General features: G+C 47.5%; 1 protein-coding gene across 2 annotated transcripts in view; it reads left to right on the forward strand.

The window, feature by feature from the left end:
- The window catches only part of LOC100080382 (neuronal vesicle trafficking-associated protein 1), a 101803-nt gene that overhangs the window by 53534 nt on the left and 25334 nt on the right, over window positions 1–22935 (forward strand). For both annotated transcript variants that reach the window (XM_029061355.2, XM_029061354.2), the window contains exons 2-3: window positions 16628–16774; window positions 21655–21774. In XM_029061355.2, the coding sequence (XP_028917188.1) occupies window positions 16643–16774; window positions 21655–21774 (252 nt within the window). In that variant the 5' untranslated portion in view covers window positions 16628–16642. The remainder of the gene's footprint in view (window positions 1–16627; window positions 16775–21654; window positions 21775–22935) is intronic.

The raw sequence follows: 22935 nt of genomic DNA on the forward strand, positions 1-22935 counted from the left end.
GCCTACAGCATAGAAAGGGAGACAGACATTAATATAAATAAATGAATCATAGATATGTACATAAGTGCTGTGGGGCTGGGAGGGGGACGAATAAAGGAAGCAAGTCAGGGCGATGCAGAAGGGAGTGGGAAAAGAGGAGAGGAAGGCTTAGGCAGGGAAGACCACTTGGAGCAGATGTGCCTCCAGGAAGACTTCAAAACTGGGGAGAGTAATTGTCTGTCGGATATGAGGAGGGAGGGTGTTCCAGGCCAGAGGCAGGATGTGGTTGAGAGGTCGGCGGTGTGATAGACAAGATAGAGGTACAGTGAGATGGTTGGCATCAGGGGAGTGAAGTGTGTGGGCTGGGATGCAGTAGGAGAGGAGCGAGGTGAGGTAGGAGGGTGACTGAGTGCTCTAAAGTCAATGGTGAGGAGTTTTGTTTGATGCGGAGGTGGATGAGCAACCACTGGAGTTACTCGAGGAGTGGGGAAACATGGTCTGAACATTTCTGTAGGAAAATGATCCGGGCAGCAGAGGGAAATATGGACTGGACTAGGGAGAAACAAGAGCCAGGGAGATCAGCAAGGAGGCTAATAACATTAATCAAGGTGGGATAGGATAAGTGCTTGGATTAACGTGGTTGCAGGTTGGAATGAGAGGAAAGGGTGGATTTTACTAATGTTGTGAAGGTGGAACCGACAGATTTTAGTGATGGATTGAATATGTGGGTTGAATGAGAGAGATGAATCAAGGATAACGCCAAGGTTATGGGCTTGTGAGACAGGAATAGAAGCAGCGTGGCTCGGTGGAAAGAGCACGGGCTTTGGAGTCAGGGCTCATGAGTTCGAATCCCAGCTCTGCCACTTGTCGGCTGTGTGACTGTGGGCAAGTCACTTAACTTCTCTGTGCCTCAGTTCCCTCATCTGTAAAATGGGGATTAAGACTGTGAGCCCCACGTGGGACAACCTGATTCCCCTATGTCTACCCCAGCGCTTAGAACAGTGCTCGGCACACAGTAATGGTGGCGGTGCCATCGCCAGTGATGGGAAAGTCAGGAGGGAGGACAGGGTTTTGGGTGGGAAGATAAAGAGTTTTATATAAGAAGATAGGTGCCAAGCACTATTTTAGATATATTAAGTTCGAGGTGACGGGAGGACATCCAAGTAGAGATGCCTTGAAGGCAGGAGGAAATGCAAGATTGCGGAGAGGGAGAAAGATCAGGGCTGGAGATCTAGATTTGGGTATCATCTGCTTAGAGATGGTAGTTGAAGCCATGGGGACGAATGGATTCTCCAAGGGAGTGGTTGTAGAAAAGGAATAGCAGGGGATTCAGAACAGAACCTTGAGGGAACACCCTGTTAGGTGGGAGGCAGAGGAGGACCCCGTGAAAGATACTGATAGTGAACGGCCAGAGAGATAAGAGGAGAACCAGGAGAGGACAGTCAGTGAAGCTGAGGTTGGATAACATTTACAGGAGAAGGGGGTGGTGGACAGTGTCGAAGGAGGATTAGGATGGAGTAGAGTTTGTTGAATTTGACAAGAAGGAGATCATTGGTGACCTTTGAGAGGGTGGTTTCTGTGAAGTATAATAATAATTATTATTATTATGGTATTTGTTGAGTCTTTACTATGTACTGAGCACTGTACTAAGCTCTGGGGCGGATACAAGCAAAACAAGCAAATCGGGTTGGATTGTCCCTGTCCCATATGGGGCTCACAGTCTCAATCCCCATTTTACAGATGAGGGAACTGAGGCCCAGAGAAGTGAAGTGACTTGCTCAGGGTCACACAGCAGAGAAGCGGCGGAGTTAGGTTTAGAACCCACGACCTTCTGACTCCCAGGCTTGAGTTCCTTCCACTATACCGTGCTGCTTCTCATAGTGTAGAGAACAGAAGCCAGATCCTCTGATTCCCATGCCTGTGATTTTTCTCCAGTAGGTCATGCTGCTCTTTTCCCCCCCCTACCCTCACCTTTCAGTGATGTCAGATCAATTAGTGGTATTTATTGAGCACTTACTGAATGCAGAGCACTGCACTAATAGAACAGAGACATTCCCCGCCCATAACAAGGTTATGGTCTAGAGGAGGAGACAGAAACAAACAACAGACAAGTACTTAGTGCTGTGGGGCTGAGGGAGGGGCGAATAAAGGATGCAGAGTGCAAGGGTGACACAGAAGGGAGTGAGGGATAAGGAAAGGTAGCTTGAGTCAGGGAAGGCCTCTTGGAGGAGATGGGCCTTCGATACGGCTTGGAAGGTGGGGAGAGCGATCGACTGTTGGATATGAAGAGGGAGGGTGTCCTAGGCCAGAGGCAGAATGTGGAGCGGAGGATGTGGGCCAGGGGTCAACAGTGAGATAGACTAGATTTGGAGTCAGAGGTCATGAGTTCGAATCCCAGCTCTGCCACTTGTCAGCTCTGTGACTGTGGGCAAGTCACTTAACTTCTCTGTGCCTCAGTTCCCTCATCTGTAAAATGGGGATGAAGACTGTGAGCCCCACGTGGGACATCCTGATTCCCCTGTGTCTACCCCAGCGCTTAGAACAGTGCTCGGCACATAGGAAGCGCTTAACAAATACCAACATTAGTATTATTATTATCAGATGGAGGTTCAGTGAGGATGTTCATTCAGTCGTATTTATTGAGCGCTGACTATGTGCAGAGCACTGTACGGAGCGCTTGAAATGTACAAATCGGTAACAGATAGAGACAGTCCCTGCCCTTTGACGGGCTTACGGTCTAATCGGGGGAGACAGTCTAATCAGGGGAGGTGAGCAGGAACGGGGTCCGAAGCACAGGTGGAGGGGGTGGCACTTGCGAGGAGGGAGGAGATCTCGGCATTAGAGGAGTGAAGTGAGCGGCCTGGCCTGTGGTAGGAAATCAAGGAGGTTAGGTAGGAGGGGGCCTGGTGACTGAGTGCTTGAAAGCCCATGATAAGGAGTTTAAGTAGAGTACATCAGTGTTGGTGGCCTAGATCCTTGCCCACGAGGTGCTTACAGCCTGAGCGCTTTCTGCCTGCAGAGCTTACAATCAGATGAACACTGAAGCCAAAGGGCGGTGTTCTCTTTGAACCCATGGAAGTTATCGGGTGGGAAAAAGCTTTGTTTTTCTGAGTTGAGGCAGAATGAGTCTCTGATTTAAGGCAGAGCTCATTTCCATATCCAGCAGGAGAGTGTGATGCTATTAGCATGCCATTTACGGGGCTGCTGCTACTGGAGGAGGAGGGCGAGGAGGAGAGGGAGGGAGGAGGAAGAGGAGCAAGCAAAAGAGGAGGGGGGGCGAGGAGGAGAAAGAAGAGAAAGAGGAGGAGATGGAGTAGGAAGAAAGAGAGGAGAAAGGAGGAAGAGGAGGAGATGGAGTAGGAAGAAAAAGAGGAGAAAGGAGGAAGAGGAGGAGGAGGAGAAAGAGGAAGAAGAAGAGAAGAAGAGAAGAAGGGAGAAAAGGAGGAGGAGAAAGAAGAGAAAGAGGAGATGGAGTAGGAAGAAAAAGAGGAGAAAGGAGGAGAAAGAGGAGGAAGAAGAAGAGAAGAAGGAAGAAGAGGAGGAGGAGGAAGGGGAGGAGGGGAAAGGAGGAAGGGGAGGAGGGGAAAGGAGGAAGAGGAGGAGAAGGAGGGGGAGGAGGTAGAGCTTTGCAGGCGGCATAAAGCATCTCATCTTCTTCTTGATGCCCAGCTGAACAAGAGTGATGTCACCCTTCCGGACTCTCCGACCACTGGTGCCAGCCAGCCAGTCGTTCCCCCCTTGCAGGCCGGGAAAGCGGATCTCTCTCCCAAGGGTCCCCAGGGCTCCCCAGTCTCTTATGCCTCCTCCTGCTGTCTCTGCTGCTCCTAGCTGAACCCTACCTGCTCTCTTTCTCTGACCCCCTTCTCTTCTGCTCCTCCTCTACAGGAATGAAATATCCGCCCTGCGCTCTTCCCCATAGCACTTCCCCCCTCAGGCTCAGGACTCTTCCTGATCCCACCTCCCCTTCGCTGCTCCGAGGACAGGGATCATGTCTACAGACTCTATCATCCTCTCCCAAGCAGGACTCTCCTTGCTCGATTTCAGATAGAAAAATGCCCCCTGCAAATCTCAGGACAATAAGCGGCGGTATTTATTGAACATCTATTGTGCACCACCCCAGGTGGAGCTAGGTTCTCTAAATTTTTTAAATAATTGAATTATGTAATTAAAAATTTTTTTCACAGGACTTATGTACATATGTGTAAATTATATATCACATTATAAATTATAAATAAATTAATTATAAATTATATATAATCAATTATTTATGTATCTGAATGTCTGTCTCCCCCCTCTAGACTGTAAGCTCATTGTGGGTGGGGTATTTGTCTACCCACTCTATTGTATTTTACTCTCCCTCAGGACTGAGTTCAATCAATCGATCAATCAATCATTTTTATTGAGCGCTTACTGGGCGCAGAGCACTCCACTAAGCAGTTGGGAGAGTACAGTGGGGATTAAAACTGTGAGAATTGGGGTAAACAGAGTGACTTGAGAATCAGAGGACATGGGTTCTAATCCCAGCTCCGCCACTTGTCTGCTATGTGACCTTGGGCAAGCCACTTAACTTCTCTATGCCTCAGTTATCTCATCTGTAAAATGGGGATTAAGACTGTGAGCCCCACGTGGCATAATCTGATTATCTTTTGCCTATCCCAGTGCTTAGACCAGTGGTTGGCACATAGTAAATGCTTTGCAAATATCATTATTATTATTATAGTGACTCACCCAAAGTCACACAGGTGATAACTGGTGGAGCCAGGATTAGAGCCCACGACCTCTGACTCCCAAGTCCGGGCTCTTGCCACACTGATGATTGCCATACTTGTTAAGAGTTTACTTGCACTTGGATCCAATATCTTTGAACATTTGATATTCACCCTATCTGCAATCCCACTACACTTATGTACATACCTTTAAATTATATATTACACTATAAACTACTTATTTATTCATATTAACGTATCTCTCTCCCTCTAGACTGTAAGTTCATTATGGACAGGGAACATATCTGCTAATTCTGGTGTATTGTACTCTCCCAAGTGCTTAGTACAGCGCTCTGCACAGAGTAAGTGCTCAATAAATACCATTGATCGATGTACTATGTTCCAAGATCTGGGGCAGATGCAATACCAACAGATCAGACAGAGTCCCTGTCGCACATGACGCTAGGAATATCTAAGAAGGGAGAACATGTATCTTACCTCCATTTTACAGATGAGGAAACGGGGCAAAGAAAACAAAGTGACTTGCCTAAGGTCACACAGCGGGCCGGTGACAGAGATGGGATTAGAACTCAGATCTTTGACTTCAAGGCCCTCGTTCTTTCCACTAGGCCATGCCGCTTCTCTTCAGGGGATCAGGTCCTTGTTATACGGCGGAGGCCCGCTTGCTTGGAAGGCAGTGATTTTGGAGGGATTTAGGTACAGAGAGTTTGGAACAACAGAAAGATTGGTCAGTAGGGCCAAAATGTTGAAGGAATGGGTTCAATTCATCCACAGAGAAGGGGCACAAGGCTCAGGGCTTAGTCAGTCAATACAATTGACTGACTGCCTGACTCAGGGAGGCTTTGAAGAGCACAGCTACCAAAACCTCAGGGCAAGAGAGCGTGGGCTTCTATTGCAGTAGGGAAGAAAGACTCTGAGGCATTTCCTGGGAACAGGACTGCCCGCTCAGGAGGCAGAGAAGAGACACACGGTGAATTAAGTTTATTTCACCTAATCTGAGAACTTCCTGTGGAGGTGGGGAGGTGCGGAGGAGGCAGCGATTTGGTTTTGTCATTAGAGGCGGCAGTGTGTGATTTCCTTTCCTGGAGATCTTAAAGAACAGGAAAGATGGCAGCTCCTGCCTGGATCCAGAGGGTCATTTCACCCCTCCGATTCTATGACCTTGTTTTTGTTTTTTTGTATTTGTTAAGCGTTCACTACATGTCAGGCACTCATGGCTTGACCACTTGTCTGCTCTGTGGCCTTGGGCTGGGCGGTGTACATCCCCTTGATCCTATTTATCGTGATTATGTTGTCTTGTTTTTGTCCATCTGTCTCCCCCGATTAGACTGTGAGCCTATCATTGGGCAGGGATTGTCTCTATCTGTTGCCGAATTGTACTTTCCAAGCACTTAGTACACTTAGTACAGTGTTCTGCACATGGTAAGCGCTCAATAAATACTATTGACTGAATGAATGGTCACTTCACTTCTCTGTGCCTCCACTCCATCATCTGGAAAATGAGGATTAAGACTGTGAGACCCACATGGCAGGGACTCTGTCCAACCTGATTTGCTTGTATGCATCCCAGCGCTTAGTACAGTGCCTAGCATATGGTAAGGGCTTAACAAATACCATTATTATTATTATTATAATACAAGATAATCAGGTTGGACACTTGGGGTTCACGGTCTTAATCCCAATTTTATATATGAGGAAGCTGTGAGGCACAGAGAGTGAAGGGACTTGCCCACGGTCACACAACAGACAAATGGTGGATCTGCAATGAGAACCTAGATCCTTCTGGCTCCCAGGCCAGTGCTCTATCCACTAGGTCACGGTACATCTCCTTGGAGCTGGGTAACAACAGCATCAAAGATAATAATAATAATAATAATAATGATAACCATACCTGTAATGCTCACTATGTGCCAAGCACCAGGGTAGATACAATATAAACAGATCAGACACAGTCCCCGTCCTACACGGGGTTCACAATCTGAGAGGCAGGGAGAACAGATAATCATCCCATTTCACAGGAGAGAACACTGAGGCTCAGAGCACCTTCTAGACCGTAAACTTGTTGTGGATAGAGTGTGTCTACCGACTCTGTTGTATTACTGCACACAGTAAGCACTCATTTAATATCATTCATTCAATCGTATTTATTGAGAGCTTACTCTGTACAGAGCGCTATACTAAGCGCCTATCGTCAACTGATTGGTTGATGAGCAACTTGCCCCAGTTCCCATAGCATTCTAACAGTAGAACTGGGGCAAGAAGTCGGGTCTCCTCGTTTCCTGCCCCATGGTCTTTCCACAAGTCAGTCAGTCTGTCAGAAAGTCGGATTTATTCAGCACTTACTGTGTGCAGAGCACTGTACTGAGCGCTTGGGAGGGTACAATATAGCAATGTAAGAGACACATTCCCTGACCACATTCCCTGCCGACAGACTAGAGGGGTAGACCGACATTAATAGAAATAAATAAATTACAGATGTGTATATAAGGGCTGCGGGGCCAGGCGGGGGGCTGAAAAAGGAGCCGAAGGGAGAGGGAGAAGAGGAATGGAGGGCTTCGTCAGGGAAGGCTTCCTGGAGGAGATGTGCCTTCGATAAGGCTTCGAAGGCAAGACGATGCCACCTCCCTGCGGTAATCTACTCCCTGAAGATCAGCCCCTCTCCTTCTCCCCACCTCTCAGGCGGTTCTGAGGGCGCGTGAGATAAATATAAATCTCGGTGCGCGCCTCAAGAAGGAAGGAGCTTCAGAGGAAGTCGGGGTGCTATCGTCGCTCTGTCTGACAGAGAGGAATAACCCATCCCCCCTACCTCAGATCCTTCCTTGACGGGCTCCTCCGGGAGTGCCGTGGAAACCCGTTCATCTGCCCCGGGGTCGGAATTTAGTTAGTTGTTTAATATGATCTCGGAGCCAGTTGGATCACTTTCATTAATGTTAATGGGGAGATTGTCCACATCACTGAGCAAGGTTTACATTTTGATAAGTTCGCTCGAGGGCTTCGGGGAAAGAGAGGATTCCGGTGAACCAGCCTGGCAGTGTTTGCTGCTGTCCTCTTTGCGGGAGGCAGTTACTTCACCGGGAGGGGGAAGGTTCGGGGGATCCTCGTCGGGGGTGCGATTTGAATAAGAGGCGGTCGGCTGGCTTAACGAATTTGCCTGGACCTCCTGTCACTTTTATCCATCCTGAGTCGCAGAGGTTGCACTATGAGCCAACGTGGCCACCTCCCCTCTGATGGACATCTGCCAGTCAAATGACACGATCGACGTGGGCCTGGGGTCCGATCTTTGTGCATCCACCATGTGGGGGATGGGGGGGGTGCTTTAAAGCCCTCAGTCACCTTGGCCCCTCCTAGCTCACCTTACTACTCTCTTACTATAACCCATACCTGTACATTTGGCTCCTCTCATGCTAACCTACCCACTATACCCCGATCTCATCTAACTCACCGCCGACCTCTCGCCCGTGTCTTGCCTCTGGCCTGGCACACCCTCCTTCCTCAAATCCAGCCAACGAATTGTTCTCTCGCTCTTCAAAACCTTAGTGAAGTCCCATCTCCTCCAAGAGGCCGTCACTGACCAAGTCCGGATTTCCTCTTCTTCCACTCCCTTCTGTGTTGCCCTTTCTTGCTCTTTTCATTTCACCGCCCCCAGCTTCCAGCCCCACAGCTCTTATGTCCGTATCCATAATTTATTTATTTCTATTAATGTCTGTCTCCCGCTCTAGACTGTAAACTCACTGTGGGCAGAGAATGTGTTCGTTACACTGTGGTGTTGTACACTCCCAAGCGCTTAGTCTGGTGCTCTGCACCCCGTAAGCACTCAATAAATAGGATCGATCGATCGATTGATCGGTGGTGGCGGCAGTGGCCCCTCTCTTTGTCCTCTGTGTGACTTTGGGCAAGTCGCTTCATTTCTCGGTGCCTCGGTGACCTCATCTGTAAAATGGGGATTAAGACTGTGAGCTTTACGTGGGACAACCTGATCACCTTGTATCTACCCCAGCGCTTAGAACAGTGTTTGGCACATAGTAAGCTCTTAAAAAATACTATTATTATTATTATTATTATTAAGAAATGTGATTGAATGACTGCCCAAAGACTGGTCATTGGTTCTGACAAGGAAGGGCCTGGAAAGAGCACGGGCTTGGGAGTCAGAGGTCATGGGTTCGAATGCCGACACTGCCACTTGTCAGCTGTGTGACTGTGGGCAAGTCACTTAACTTCTCTGTGCCTCAGTTACCTCATCTGTAAAATGGGGATTAAAACTGAGAGCCCCACGTGGGACAACCTGATCACCCTGTATCTACCCCAGAGCTCAGAACAGTGCTCTGCACATAGTAAGCGCTTAACAAATACCAACATTATTATTATTATTGTTTCATTGGCCGATGGTCCAAGGAGAAGCTGATGGAGCGCTTCTAGGGGTGGGATCTCAGTGCAACATTTGCTGTGGCAAGAGTTAAATCTCTGCTAAAGCCAGGTGGCTTTTCCTAGATCACCTCCATACACTTGGACCATTTAAGCCCCAGGCTGGATTGCTGAGTTCTGTAGCTAGCAGCCCAGTTGGCGGCTAGTGCTCTTCAGGAATTTGGGGACTCGTATTCCCCTTATCCCACCATCCCCCGTGGGCAGAGAGGAACTCTGAAATCCAGTGGAAGAACCAGAGGGAGAGGAGACAGGGACACACGGCCTAAAGGTTATTAGAGGTCACTCACCGATGACTGCTCCGCCAATCAATCAGTCTATCGAGCCTACTGAGTTTAATTTCTCTACTCAGGGCTTGACTGAGTTGAAGCTCTATACTCAGGGCTCAGAAATGTACAACAGAAATAAAACATTTTCCCTGCCCTCAAAGAACTTACACTAGAATGGGGTAGAGGGACAAAAAAGATTTATAAATGGAAAAATTGATTGACTGATTCATTCAATTATATTTACTGAGTGCTTACTATGTGCAGAGCACTGTATCAAGTACTTGGGAGACGATACAGATACGTTCCCTGCCCACAAGGAGCTTACAGTCTAGAAGACTGGTTGATGGTGCAGGTTTTAGAATATTCATTATTCAATAGTATTTATTGAGTGCTTACTATGTGCAGAGCACTGTACTAAGCGCTCGGAATGTACAATTTGGCAACAGAGAGAGACAATCCCTGCCCAATGATGGGCTCACAGTCTAATCGGGGGAGACAGACGGCAGAGCAAAACAGAAAGAAACAAAAACAAGACAACATTATCATGATAAATAGAATCAGGGAATGTACACCTCATTAACAAAATAAATAGGGTAATAAATAATATATTCAAATAAGCACAGTGCTGAAGGGAGAGGAAGGGAGGGGGGGAGGAGTGGAGGACGGGGTGGGGAGGAGAGGAGAGGAGGAGCAGAGGGAAAGGGGGCTCAGGTGAGGGGAGGTGAAGGGGGAAGGGGGAAGAGCAGAGGGTAGAGGGGGAGCAGAGGGAAAAAGGGGGAGCAATATGTCAGCACAGGTACAGCCCTTTCTAGTCAAAGCAATGTAATCGATCAATCAATCGATGGTATTCGAAAAGCACTTACTATGTGCAGAACACCTTACTAATCACTTGGGAGAATGCAATACAAGAGTCAGGAGACATGATATCTGCCTGCGAGAAGCTTTCAGACTAGAGGAGGAATAGACCTGAAAATAAAATACAGGTGGATATGTACAAAAGTGTTGTGGGGCTGGGGAAGGGGTGAAAATCAAAGTAATTGATGGGTACCTAGAAGGGACGTGATGCAGAAGGGAGGAAAAATAGGGCAAGTGAAGATTTTTGTCAGGGAAGGTCTCTTGAAGCCACTTATTAGCTGTGTGACTTTGGGGAAGTCACTTAACTTCTCTATGCCTCAGTTACCTCATCTGTAAGATGGGGATTAAAGCTGTGAACCCCACATGAGACAACCTGATTACCTTTGTATCTCCCCCGGAGCTTAGAACAGTGCTTGGCACATAGTAAATGCTTAACAAATGCCATCATTATTAATAGTGGTTATTACATGTTTACTGTGTGAAAAGCACTGTAAGAAGAAATGGGAAAAATATAAGGGTGTGAATAGGCAGGTTCTCTGACCCTCAAGGGATCTACAGTTTAAGAATAAGCTGAGGAGACAGGCATCTGACATAATGAAATTTAATACTAAGAGTAATAGCAGTAATAGTAATAATAATAATGATATTTGGTAAGCACTTACTACATGCCAAGCATTATATTAAGTACTAGAATAGATACAGGATAGATCATGTCAGAAATAGCCTCTATCCCGCATGGGGCTCACAGCGTAAGAGGGAAGGAGAACAGATTTATTTATTAGCGTGGCTCAGCGGAAAGAGCCCGGGCTTGGGAGTCAGAGGTCATGGGTCCGAATCCCGGCTCTGCCACTTGTCAGCTGGGTGACTGTGGGCAAGTCACTTAACTTCTCTGTGCCTCAGTTCCCTCATCTGTAAAATGGGGATTAACTGTGAGCCTCACGTGGGACGACCTGATTACCCTGTATCTACCCCAGAGCTTAGATCAGTGCTCTGCACACAGTAAGCGCTTAACAAATCCCAACATTATTATTATTCATATTAATGTCTGTCTCCCCCTCCAGACCGAAAGCTCACAGTGGACAGGGAATGAGTCTGTCATAGTGTTATGTTGAACTGTTCCAAGAATTTAGTACAGTGCTCCGTCCACTCCACTCGATAAATACGATAGACTGACAGATATTTCATCCCTATTTCACAGATGAGAAAACTGAGGCAGAGACCAAGACTCGCCCAAGGTCACCAGCAGGCAGGAGGCGGAGTTAGGATTAGAACCCCGGTCCTCCGTCTCCCAAACCCGTGCTCTTTCCCCTAGACTGTGCTGCTTCTAATACAAGGCAAAAGGCCAGGCTAAATGTCAGAGGGAAATGACAAAGCAGTAGGGCCCTCGGTGGCTAGGGGAGCAGAGTTTTGGCTTCCTCGGGGTTCAGAGTCCAGCAGTCCCAGCCGCGGCCACATTAACGGCCGTATCCGCGAATTCCCACGGGTCCGTGAGCCGCTGCTTGAGTCCCTCCCGCCCGGATGGACCAAGGCCGGTAGCGATCGGGGTCCCACCGGGTGATGCAGCGTTTGGAGAGTTCAGGGAGGACAGTGAGGGTGAGACCGAAGGGTTCGCTCGGGGGTCAGAGGCTGCCGGCTGGCGCTGCTGCTGCTTGGGTGCCCCGGCCCACTCGGGCATGGCTCTGCCCATCCCAGCTCGGGAAAGCCTCACGGGTCTGGGAGGCCGAGGATCTGGGCTCTGATCCCAGCTCTGCCAGTGGCTTGCTGAGAGAGCTTGGGCAAGTCACTTCAATTCTCTGGGCCTCAGCTTCCTCGACTGTAATATGGGGATTCAACATTCATTCATTCGTATTTATTGAGTGCTTGCTGTGTGCAGAGCACCGTACTAAGCACTTGGAAAGTACAATTTGGCAACAGATAGACACAGTCCCTACCCAACAATGGGCTCACAGTCTAGAAGAGGGGAGACAGACAACAAAACAAAACAAGTAGACAGGCATCAATAGCATATATATATATATATATATATTGTTATTATCATGTTATTATATATTATTTGCATATAATAGAGAAGCAGCGTGGCTCAGTGAAAAGAGCCTGGGCTTTGGAGTCAGAGGTCATGAGTTCGAATCCCAGCTCTGCCACTTGTCAGCTCTGTGACTGTGGGCAAGTCACTTAACTTCTCTGTGTCTCAGTTACCTCATCTGTAAAATGGGGATTAAGACTGTGAGCCCCACGTGGGACAACCTGATTCCCCTGTGTTTACCCCAGCGCTTAGAACAGTGCTCGGCACATAGTAAGCGCTTAACAAATACCAACATTATTATTGATGTATTGTTAACGATACATCCATTATTATTATTTATTATATATTAATCTATTATGCAATACATTATTATTCACATATAATATATAATATAATGACAATAACAATACTTGTTAGGCACTCGTTCTATGCTAAGCACAGCACTCAGCATTGGGGCAGGTACCAGATAAGTGGATTGAATGTAGCCTCTGATCCACCTGGGGCTGACAGCCTCAAGGAGCTGGACAAGATGTATTTAACTCTCCATTTTATAGATGAGGAAACTGAAGAAAAAACAAGCTCAGTGACTTATCCAAAGTCACAGCGCAGACAAGTCAGGATTAGAACCCAGGATTCCCGACTCCCAGGTCCCTGCTTTTATACCTCTTCTCCCTCCAACTTTAGACTCCTTGCGGGCCAGAGACTGTGTCTGACCTGACTGACTTGTACCTACCATCACGCTTAGAACGGTTTTTGACACACAATAAGCAGACGCTTAACGAGTACCATAAAACAAAACGAAACGAACAAACAAGCTCCCTCTCAGCCAGTCAGCTGAGCCCAAATAAGATGGCTGGTGACGATGTCAGGCTCTCACTGGAAGGATGGAGACAGCTTAAAAAAAAAAAGCACAGGCCCAGGGCTTGAAGAAAATGATGGCAATACAAAATAATAATAATAAAAAAACTTTCAGCAGGCCTATGAGAAATGACTCATTCTTGCCTTTCACTTGATTTCTTTTTGGTCTGGTTTCAGAGCAGTGAGGATAATATTATACAGCACGTTTACCTTTCCAGAGTGATTTCCCATTACTCATCTCAGCTTCCAGCAGCTCTGGGGAAAAGGGAGAAGCAGGAGTTTTCATGGTTTCTTGAGTTGGTTGAGGGGGGAAATCAGAATTCATTCTGGGCTGGCAACTCAAGTTCTTTCAGGCCATCCTTAAGGGCTGGGTCTCTGAGGAGGCATTTGGAAGTAGGACCAACAATTCTCCTGATATTTATGAAGCGCTCACTCTGTGCCTAGAACAGAGTTAAGGGCTGGGGAAAATAATTCATATCTGGTGATCTGAATGGTAAGATTTGGTGGCTTCATGATGTTTGGAAACAACCACTGGCATGGCTAGAGCAGTTCTTTCAAATGGGAAACTATCCACTGCCTTATCTCAGGTGGCCCCTGGCCAGGACTCAGGCAGAGTCTCATCTGTTGAATCGCTCAATCAATCCATGGTATTGATTGAGCGCTCATTGTGTTCAGAACACTGTACTAAGTGCTTGGAAAAGCGTAATTTATTCAATAGTATTAATTGAGCGCTTACAATGTGCAGAGCACTCTACTAAGCGCTTGGAATGTACAAATCGGTAACAGATAGAGACGGTGTCTGCCCTTTGATGGGCTTACAGTCGTAATACAACAGAGTTGGTAGATACGAACCCTGCCCACAGAGAAGCAGAGTGGCCCAGTGGATGGAGCACGGGCTTAGGAGTCAGAGGTCATGGGTTCTAATCCCAGCTCCACCACTTGTCTGCTGTGTGACCTTGGGGAAGTCATGTCACTTCTCTGGGCCTCAGAGACCTCTGTAAAATGAGGATTAAGATTATGAGCCCCATATAGGACATAGACTGTGCCCAACCTTATATCTACCCCAGTGGCTAGTATGGAAGCTGACAGTAAGTGCTTAACAAACAGCATAAAACAAACAGATGAAAAAAGAAACTTACAGGCTGACGGATGCCACCATTTTAGAATATCTTCATGTCCTGGTCAGAATACTCTAAAATGGTAGCTGAAAAGTTGGGTGCCAGGCTTCCCATCTTCAGCTGGAATGACCTCTGTCCAGGTTGGATGCAGCTCTCAATAAATATCATCGATGCTGACCTTTCAATTCAGTTCCGTTCGATCGTATTTATTGAACGCTTACTGTGTGCAAAGCACTGCACTGAGCATTTGGGAGAGTACAGTATGACAATAAATGGACACATTTCCCGCCCACAATGAGCTTACAGTCTAGAGACAAACTTACGTTACAGAGACAAGTTTACAGTCTAGAGACGAGCTTGCAGTCTAGAAAACACCTTGGTTTTCTGTAGCGTTTTTATTGCCAAAGCGCTCTCATATTAATTAGTTAATTTCAACCCTCACAACTACCCTGTGAGGTAGGGAGACAAAGCAGGTATTATTGTTCCCATTTTACAGATGGGGAAACTGAGGTACAGGGAAGTTAGTGGTCACATAGCAGGTAAACAGCACAGCTCGGAGTCGAACCCAGGTCATCTGGCTACTAGACCAGCGCTCTTGGCTCCTACTGCCAAGTCCCAGCTCGGCAGGAACACCATGGGATCAGCGAGGGTTGAGCCCCTCCCAGAGAAACACCGTGGCCTAGTGGAAAGAACGTGGACCTGGGAGTCAGGAGACTTGGGTTCTAATCCTAGATCCACCACATGCCTGCTGGGTGACCTTGGGCAAGTCACTTCACTTCTCTGTCCCTCAGTTCCCTCATCTGCAAAATGGGGATTCAATTCCTCTTCTCCCTCCTATTTAGACTGTAAGTCCCATGTGCACTTGATTATCTTGTATCTACCCCAGTGCTTAGTACAGTGCTTGGCATTTAGAAAGCACTTGACGAGTACCGCAGTTATTAAAGACTGAGGAAAGGGAGGGGTTAGAGATCACCTCTCCCCTCAGGGATTTTGACCGTGAGGCCCAAGTGGGATGGGGACTGTATCCAACCTGATTAACTTCTATCTACTCCAGTGCTTAAAACAGTGCTTAACACACAGTAAGCACTTAACAAATGTAATAATATAATAATAATAATAAAACGCTCAATTTCTGGGTTGTCTTGTGGCTCTTTCCACAGAATGGCAGGTATGCCATTGTGATATTCCCTACTGAAAGCTCACCTCCTCCAGGAGGCCTTCCCAGACTAAGCCCCCCTTTTCCTCTGCTCCTCCACCCCTCCCCATCGCCCCGACCCCCTCCCTCTGCTCTACACCACCTCCGCCCCACAGCACTTGTGTATATATGTATATATTTATTATTCTATTTTATTAATGATGTATATATATCTATAATGCTATTTATATTGATGAAATTGATGCCTGTTTACTTGTTTTGTTGTCTGTCTCCCCCCTTCTAGACTGCGAGCCCATTGTTGGTTAGGAATCGTCTCTATTTGTTACTGAATTGTACTCTCCAAGTGCTTAGTACAGTGCTCTGCACACAGTAGGCGCTCAATAAACACAATTAAATGAATGAATGAATTTGGTTGCATGTCTGGTATAACGCCCGCCTCCTTGACTGGCGCCCCAGATTAAGTCCCCTTTTCCTCAGCTCCCCCTCCCTTCCACGTCACCTCGACTCGCTCCCTTTGCTCTTCCCCACAACTTCCTGCCCCACAGCACTTATGTATATAGGAATATATCAATTAGTCTATTTATTTATATTGATGCCTGTTTAATTGTTTTAATGTGTATGTATCTATCATTCTATTTATTTATATCGATGCTTCTTTACTTGTTTTGATGTCTGTCTCCGCGCTTCTAGACTGTAAGCCCAGTGTGGGCAGGGATTGTCTTTGTTGCTGAATTGTACTTTCCAAGCACTTAGTACAGTGCTCTGCACACAGTAAGCTCCCAGTAAATACGATTGAACGAATGAACGAATTGAACGGTGCCCGGGAGGATCACTGAGGTCAACCCCACCGCCAAGACCCACGATGGGGTCTGGATCTGGTGTGGCTCAGTGGAAAGAGCCTGGGCTTTGGAGTCAGAGGTCATGGGTTCGAATCCCAGATCTGCCACTTGTCAGCTGTGTGACTTTGGGCAAGTCACTTCACTTCTCGGTGCCTCAGTTCCCTCATCTGTAAAATGGGGATTAAGACTGTGAGCCCCATGTGGGACAACCTGATTCCCGTGTCTACCCCAGCGCTTAGAACAGTGCTCGGCACATAGTAAGCGCTTAACAAATACCAACATTATTATTATTATTATTATTATGAGGAGGAGGAGGAGGAGGCGAGATTGACCTCTGGGACCGGGGGCAGATGAACTCTAACCCCACATTTTTCTCCTTTGCAGAGTCGTTGGTCCACCATGGTGAAAGTGGGGAGCAATCTGTCCGAGAAGCCGGACAAGGAGCAGGGCGGTGGGGACGACGGCTTCGACAACATCCCGTTGATAACGCCACTCGATGTCAACCAGCTCCAGCAGCCGTTCCCGGACAAGGTAACGTGATAGATGCCCAACCGGGGGAGAGAGCACAGGGAAATGCCTCCTGAGGTCGGGGAGTGGGCCCAGCTCCAGCTCTCTTAGAAAGGAAAGGATCGTCTTGAGGTGTGTCACTAAGGATCTAGACTGAAAGCTCTTTGTGGGCAGGGAATGTATCTGTCTATTGTTATATCGTACTCTCCCAAGTGCTTAGTACAGTGCTTTGCACACAGTAAGCTCTCAATAAATACAACTGAATGAATGAAAAGCATGTACTGAAGCACGGGGCTCCACGCACACCTCGATAAGATTGATGCAGTCAGCTGGTCAATCGTACTTACTGAGCGCTCTCTCTGTGCACTGTGCACTGTGTGCTCCCACTGTGTGGGTCTTTATTGCTGAATTGTACTCTCCAAGTGCTTAGTAAGTGCTCTGCACGTAGTAAGTGCTCAATAAATACGATTGAATGAATCAATGAATGAATGAGCACTGAACTAAGTAACTGGGAGAGTACAGTGCAACAATATTACAGACACATTCCCCGCCCACAACGAGCTTACGGTCTAGATGGGGAGATGGACAGCAATATAAGTAAATGACAGATATGGATATGAGAGCCTTGGGTCTGGGAGGGAGGATCGAATGAAGGGAGCAAATCAGGGCAATATAGAAGGGAGTGGGAGAAGAGGAAAGGGGGACTTAGTCGGGGGAGGCCTCTTGGAGGAGATGGGCCCTCAATAAGGCTTTGAAGCGGGGGAGAGTCACTATCTGTTGGATATGAAGAGGAAGGGCATTTCAGGCCTGAGGCAGGAGGTAGGCAAGAGGTCAGGGGTGAAATAGACGAGATTGAGGTACAGTAAGAAGGTTGGCATTAAGAGGAGTAAAGGGTGCAGGCTGAGTTGTAGTTGGAGAGTAGTGAGGTGTGAGGTAAGGTTTTACTTCCAGCAAACAGCAGGGATGGACCAACCGTCACCTTCTCCTGGCTTGGAGACCCTTTAACTGTTCTGGGCCTCAGGTTCACCAAGCAGATTCCCTGGATTAAAGAGAGAACAGGCTAAGGGGTGAGGAGAACCAGAGGCCACCGGGACTGAGAGCAGGCATTCCGGATGCCGCAGTGCCAGAAATTCTCCCACTTTTCCACTTCGTCCTTCCATCCCCCAAGCATTTAGTAGAGTTCTGGCACGTAGTAAGCACTTAACCCTGTTAGTGCTCAGTAAATATGATTTGCACGTACAAATGAATGAATGAACAAATACTATTTTTAAAAATTACTAAAAAATACCATTAAAATAAACCAGGAATTTTGCCGTACTAAGTGCTGGGTTAGACACAAGCTAACCAGGTTGGCCACAGTCCCCGGCCCGCTCGAAGCTGAAAGTCTTCGTCCCCATTTTACAGTGAGGTAACTGGGGCCCAGGTATGTGAAATGACTTGCTCAAGGTCACACAGCAGACACGAGGCAGACCTGGTGTCAAAATCCAGGTCCTTGTGGCTTCCAGGCCTGTGTTCTATACCCTAGGCCACCCTTCTTTTCAAGTTCACTCGGTGCTTTTACTGTCAATGCATCGTTCATTAGTTATATCAATTTGCTCCCCAAGACACTCCTGTGAGGTAGGGGTCAGCTATTATTATCCCACGATGATGTGATTATTCTGTGATTAGAGTCCCAGAGCTTGGGGAACAGAGGTTTCCCCTGTTTCGACGCAGAACCCACAGAACAGAAAGCAGGGGGCCCTGAAATGTTGGTTGCCTTCGGCACTGACACGGCCCTCCCCGGGCTCCGCCAAAAGACACGCTACCCAGAGAGAGCCATGGTTCGGAATCGCTAACTGGGACTGCCTTTGGTTTTGGCTTGCGTTCAGCACTCTAACTCAGACCATGCTTTTCCTTCTGCATATGGGGAACATGTGGTTTGACAATTGTTTACCATTTATTGAAATATCAATTTCATGACAGTTTCTGAACAAAGCCTGGAATTAGACATGGCACTGGCCCAGTGGGCTCCTGTTCTAAAGTGACAGAGAAACTGGGGAGGGATGGAAATGTGCCCAGAGGGAAGATGGGAGCCGATATCTAGCAGAACTCATTCTTGAACTCACCGTGGTGGCTCTAGGGTAGAGAAGCAGCGTGGCTCAGTGGAAAGAGCCCGGGCTTGGGAGTCAGAGGTCATGGGTTTGAATCTCAGCTCTGCCACTTGTCAGCTGTGTGACTGTGGGCAAATCACTTAACTTCCCTGTGCCTCAGTTACCTCATCTGTAAAATGGGGATTAACTGTGAGCCTCACGTGGGACAACCTGATGACCCTGTATCTACCCCAGTGCTTAGAACAGTGCTCTGCACATAGTAAGCGCTTAACAAACACCAACATATATATATAGGTTGGGTCAGGATAGTGTTCCCCAGGGCAGTGAGTGTTCAGCAGGGATTAATAGCAAAGGAAGGTGGTGGTTCAGGTTCCAGAGTTTTGGGGGTTGCAAGATGGGAAATTTGTTCCCGTAGCTGCCGGGGTATTGTTCAGTTGGCTGGGTGTAGGGGGAATTGTTTAGATAGCTAGAGGAAGGATTTATTCCCATATTAAACAGGGGAGTTGTACACGTAGCTAGAGGAAGGAGCCCCACGGCACTTACGTATATGTCTATAATTCTATTTATTTTCACTGATGCCTGTTTAATAATAATGTTAGTATTTGTTAAGCGCTTACTATGTGCAGAGCACTGTTCTAAGCGCTGGGGTAGACACAGGGGAATCAGGTTGTCCCACGTGGGGCTCACAGTCTTAATCCCCATTTTACAGATGAGGGAACTGAGGCACCGAGAAGTGAAGTGACTCACCCACAGTCACACAGCTGACTTGTTTGGATGTCTTTCTTCCCCCCTTTAGACTGTAAGTCCACTGTGGGCAAGGATTGTCTCTCTCTATTTCTTTACTATAATTTCCAAGCACCTCACATAGTAAGCGCTCGTAACATAGTAAGTGCTCAATAAATACGATTGAATGAATGATTGAATGAATGAATGAATGAGTGAAGGGGAGTCATTTAGTAGCTAGAGGAGGGAGTTGTTCAGGTAGTTAGAGGGGGTGTTGTTTGGGTAACGAGATGGGGAAACTGTTCAGGTAGCAAGAGGTGGGAGTTGTTTAGATAGCTAGAGTGGGGAGTTCATACCAATCAATCATATTTATTAAGCGCTTACTGTGTACAAAACAATGTTCTAAGCGCTTGGGAGTGTACAATATAGCAATAAACCGACACATTTCCTGCCCAAAACAAACTCACAGTCTAGAGGCCTTCGACGCTGACTGCATCGCCCCCATCCCAGTGCTCAGTACAGCACAGAGTAAATGCCAGAAGGAGAGTGTCCTTGCGGATAGAGCGCAGGTCTGAGAGTCAGAAGGACCTGGACTCCAATCGCGGCTCCACCACCTGTCCGCTGTGTGGCCTTGGGCGAACCACTTCACCTCTCTGGGCCCCAGTTCCATCACCTGTAAAACGGGGAAGAAGACTGCGATCCCCACGTGGGACAGGGATGAATTCAAGAATGAGTTCTAAACGAACCCGATTAGCTCGTATCTAACCCAGCACCCAGTGCAGTCTCTGCCACAGAGTAAGCGCTTAACAAATACCATGAAAACAAAACAAACCATTCTTTTTATTGTTTGTTTCTAAAACCGCTCCAATTCCCTCCTCAGGCTGGTTATCACGTTGGTTGAGGCTGAGCTGGACGGGGGTGACACCCAAGGAACCCCAGCCCCCAGTCCCTTACCCCCGCAGAGGCTCCAAACCCACTGACCCATTTGGGTCAGAACAAGTGGTTCGAGCCCCAGGCGAGGCCCTGTGGTAGCCCAGTTCTAGTCTCACATGACAGTAGTAATATGAATGATTGTGGTCTATGTTAAGCGTTGACCATTCAATCCAACATTCGTTCAATCGTGTTTATTGAGTGCTAACTGTATGCAGAGCACTGTACTAAGCGCTTGGGAAAGTACAATACAGAAATAAAGAGAGACAATCCCCGCCTACAACGGGCACAGGCTAGAGGAGGGGAGACAGACATCAATAGAAGTAAACAGACATCAAGATAAATGAATAAAATGACAGATATAGACATAAGTGCTGTGGGGTGGGGAGAGGAGGGAAGAGAAAAGGGATCGAGTCAGGGTGACACGGAAGGGAGTGGGAGAGGAGGAAAAGTGGGGCTTAGTCTGGGAAGGCCTCTTGGAGGAGACGTGCCTGCAGTAAGGCTTTGAAGAAGGGTGGATTTGAGGAGGGAGGGCATTCCAGGCCAGAGATAGGACGTGAGCCAGGGGTCAGCGGCGAGACAGGAGAGATGGAGCCACAGTGAAAAGGTTAGCACCGGAGGAGCGAAGTGTGTGGGTTGGGTTGTAGAAGGAGAGCAGGGAAGTGAGGTAGGAGGGAGCCAGGCAATGGGCAATATTCTAAGCACTGGGGTAGATACAATCCAAACGGGATGGACTCTGGCCCTGTCTCACATCGGGCCCACACTATTAATCCCCATTTTACAGTTAAGACAATAGAGGGGAGAGTTACTTGATAGATAGAGGGGTAAACTGTTCAGATAGCTGGAACAGGGAACTGTTCTAGTAATCAGAGGGAAGAGTGGTTCAGGTATCTGAAAGGGTGTTGTATAGATAGTTGGAGAGAGCAGTTGTTCTAGGAATACCCAACAGTCCACAGGGATGCTCAGAGGTCTGGGTGGCCATTACAGAGACATGAGGTAAACTGTTCCCTCTGGTACTAATCAGAGCAGGTTCAATTCTTTTCCATTTCAAAATGTCAGGCGAATTCTCCCCAAAAGCGATCTGGGCATTTTTAATGAGTCAGGGAGTGGAACTTTGACTTGCAAAGGTCAACTGGCCCTGAGCTCTTTCTCCCTCCACAGGTGATTGTCAAGACCAGAACAGAATACCAGCTCCAGCAGAAGAAGAAGAGAAAGCTACATGTTCCGGGAATAAAAAAGTTGAACATAAATCTCTACGATGAAGTATCAGAAAAGGTCAAGGTAAAACCTTTTCCTCCCCCTCCGCCTTGTCTTTGAGATCTGGGTTTTAGACGGTCCCCCTGATAAGACCGTGAAGCCCGCTTGTAATCATCAATCAATCAGTGATGTTTATTGAGTGCTCACTATGTGAGAAGCACTGTACTAAGTGCTTGGGAGAGTACAGTCCAACAGAATGAACGGACACATTTCCTGTCCGTAACGGACTTAACAGTCCAGAGGGGGAAACAGACGTTAACATGAATGAATAAATCATTTATATTATAGAATTTAAAGATATGTCCCTAAGTGCTGTGTGGTTGGGGGTGGGCCGAATATCGAGTGTCCAAAGGTCTCAGATAATAATAATAATGGTATGTGTTAAGCGCTCACTATGTGCCAAGCACCGTTCTAGGCACTGGGGTAGATACAAGGTAATCAGATTGTCCCACATGGGGCTCACAGTCTTGATCCCCATTTTCAGATGAGGTAACTGAGGCATAGAGAAGCGACGTGCCCAAGGTCACACAGCAGACAAGTGGCGGAGCCGGGATTAGAATCCACGACCTCTGACTCCCAAACCCGTGCTCTTTCCACTAAGCCACGATCGAAGTGCATAGATGATGTAGAAGGGAAAGTGGGCCAGGGAAAAGAGGGCTTATTAGTCATGGAGAGAGAATAGGCTCTTAGCCAGAAAGCAGACAGTTTGAGTCTTAGTAGGTGGGAAAGGAGAAAGGAGTCAGAAAGAGAAAGGGATCCAGAAGGCAGAATCCTTTACAGATCTTCTACTGCAGAATCTGCACAGGCCAGTCTCTGGGCACCGTTACCTCCTGTGTCCTTTATTCATCCTCCCTCTTAGCCCCACAGCACCCATGTCCCTATCTGTAATTTATTTATTTCTATCACTGTTTGTCTCCCCTTCTAATAATGATAAGAAGAAGAATGGTATTTGTTATGTGCTTACTGTGTGCCAGGCACTGTACTAAGCACTGGGGTGGATACAAGCAAATTGAGTTGGACTCACTCCCTATCCCATGTGAGGCTCACAGTCTCAATCCCCATTTGACAGATGAGGGAACTGAGGCACACAGAAGTGAATCGAATTGCCCAAGGTCACACAGCAGGCAAGTGGTGAAGCAGGGATTGGAACCCATGACCTTCTGGCTCTCAGACCCGTGCTCTATC

The sequence above is a fragment of the Ornithorhynchus anatinus genome, chromosome 3 (genome assembly GCF_004115215.2).
Source record: "Ornithorhynchus anatinus isolate Pmale09 chromosome 3, mOrnAna1.pri.v4, whole genome shotgun sequence".
NCBI classification, from domain to species: Eukaryota; Metazoa; Chordata; class Mammalia; order Monotremata; family Ornithorhynchidae; genus Ornithorhynchus; species Ornithorhynchus anatinus.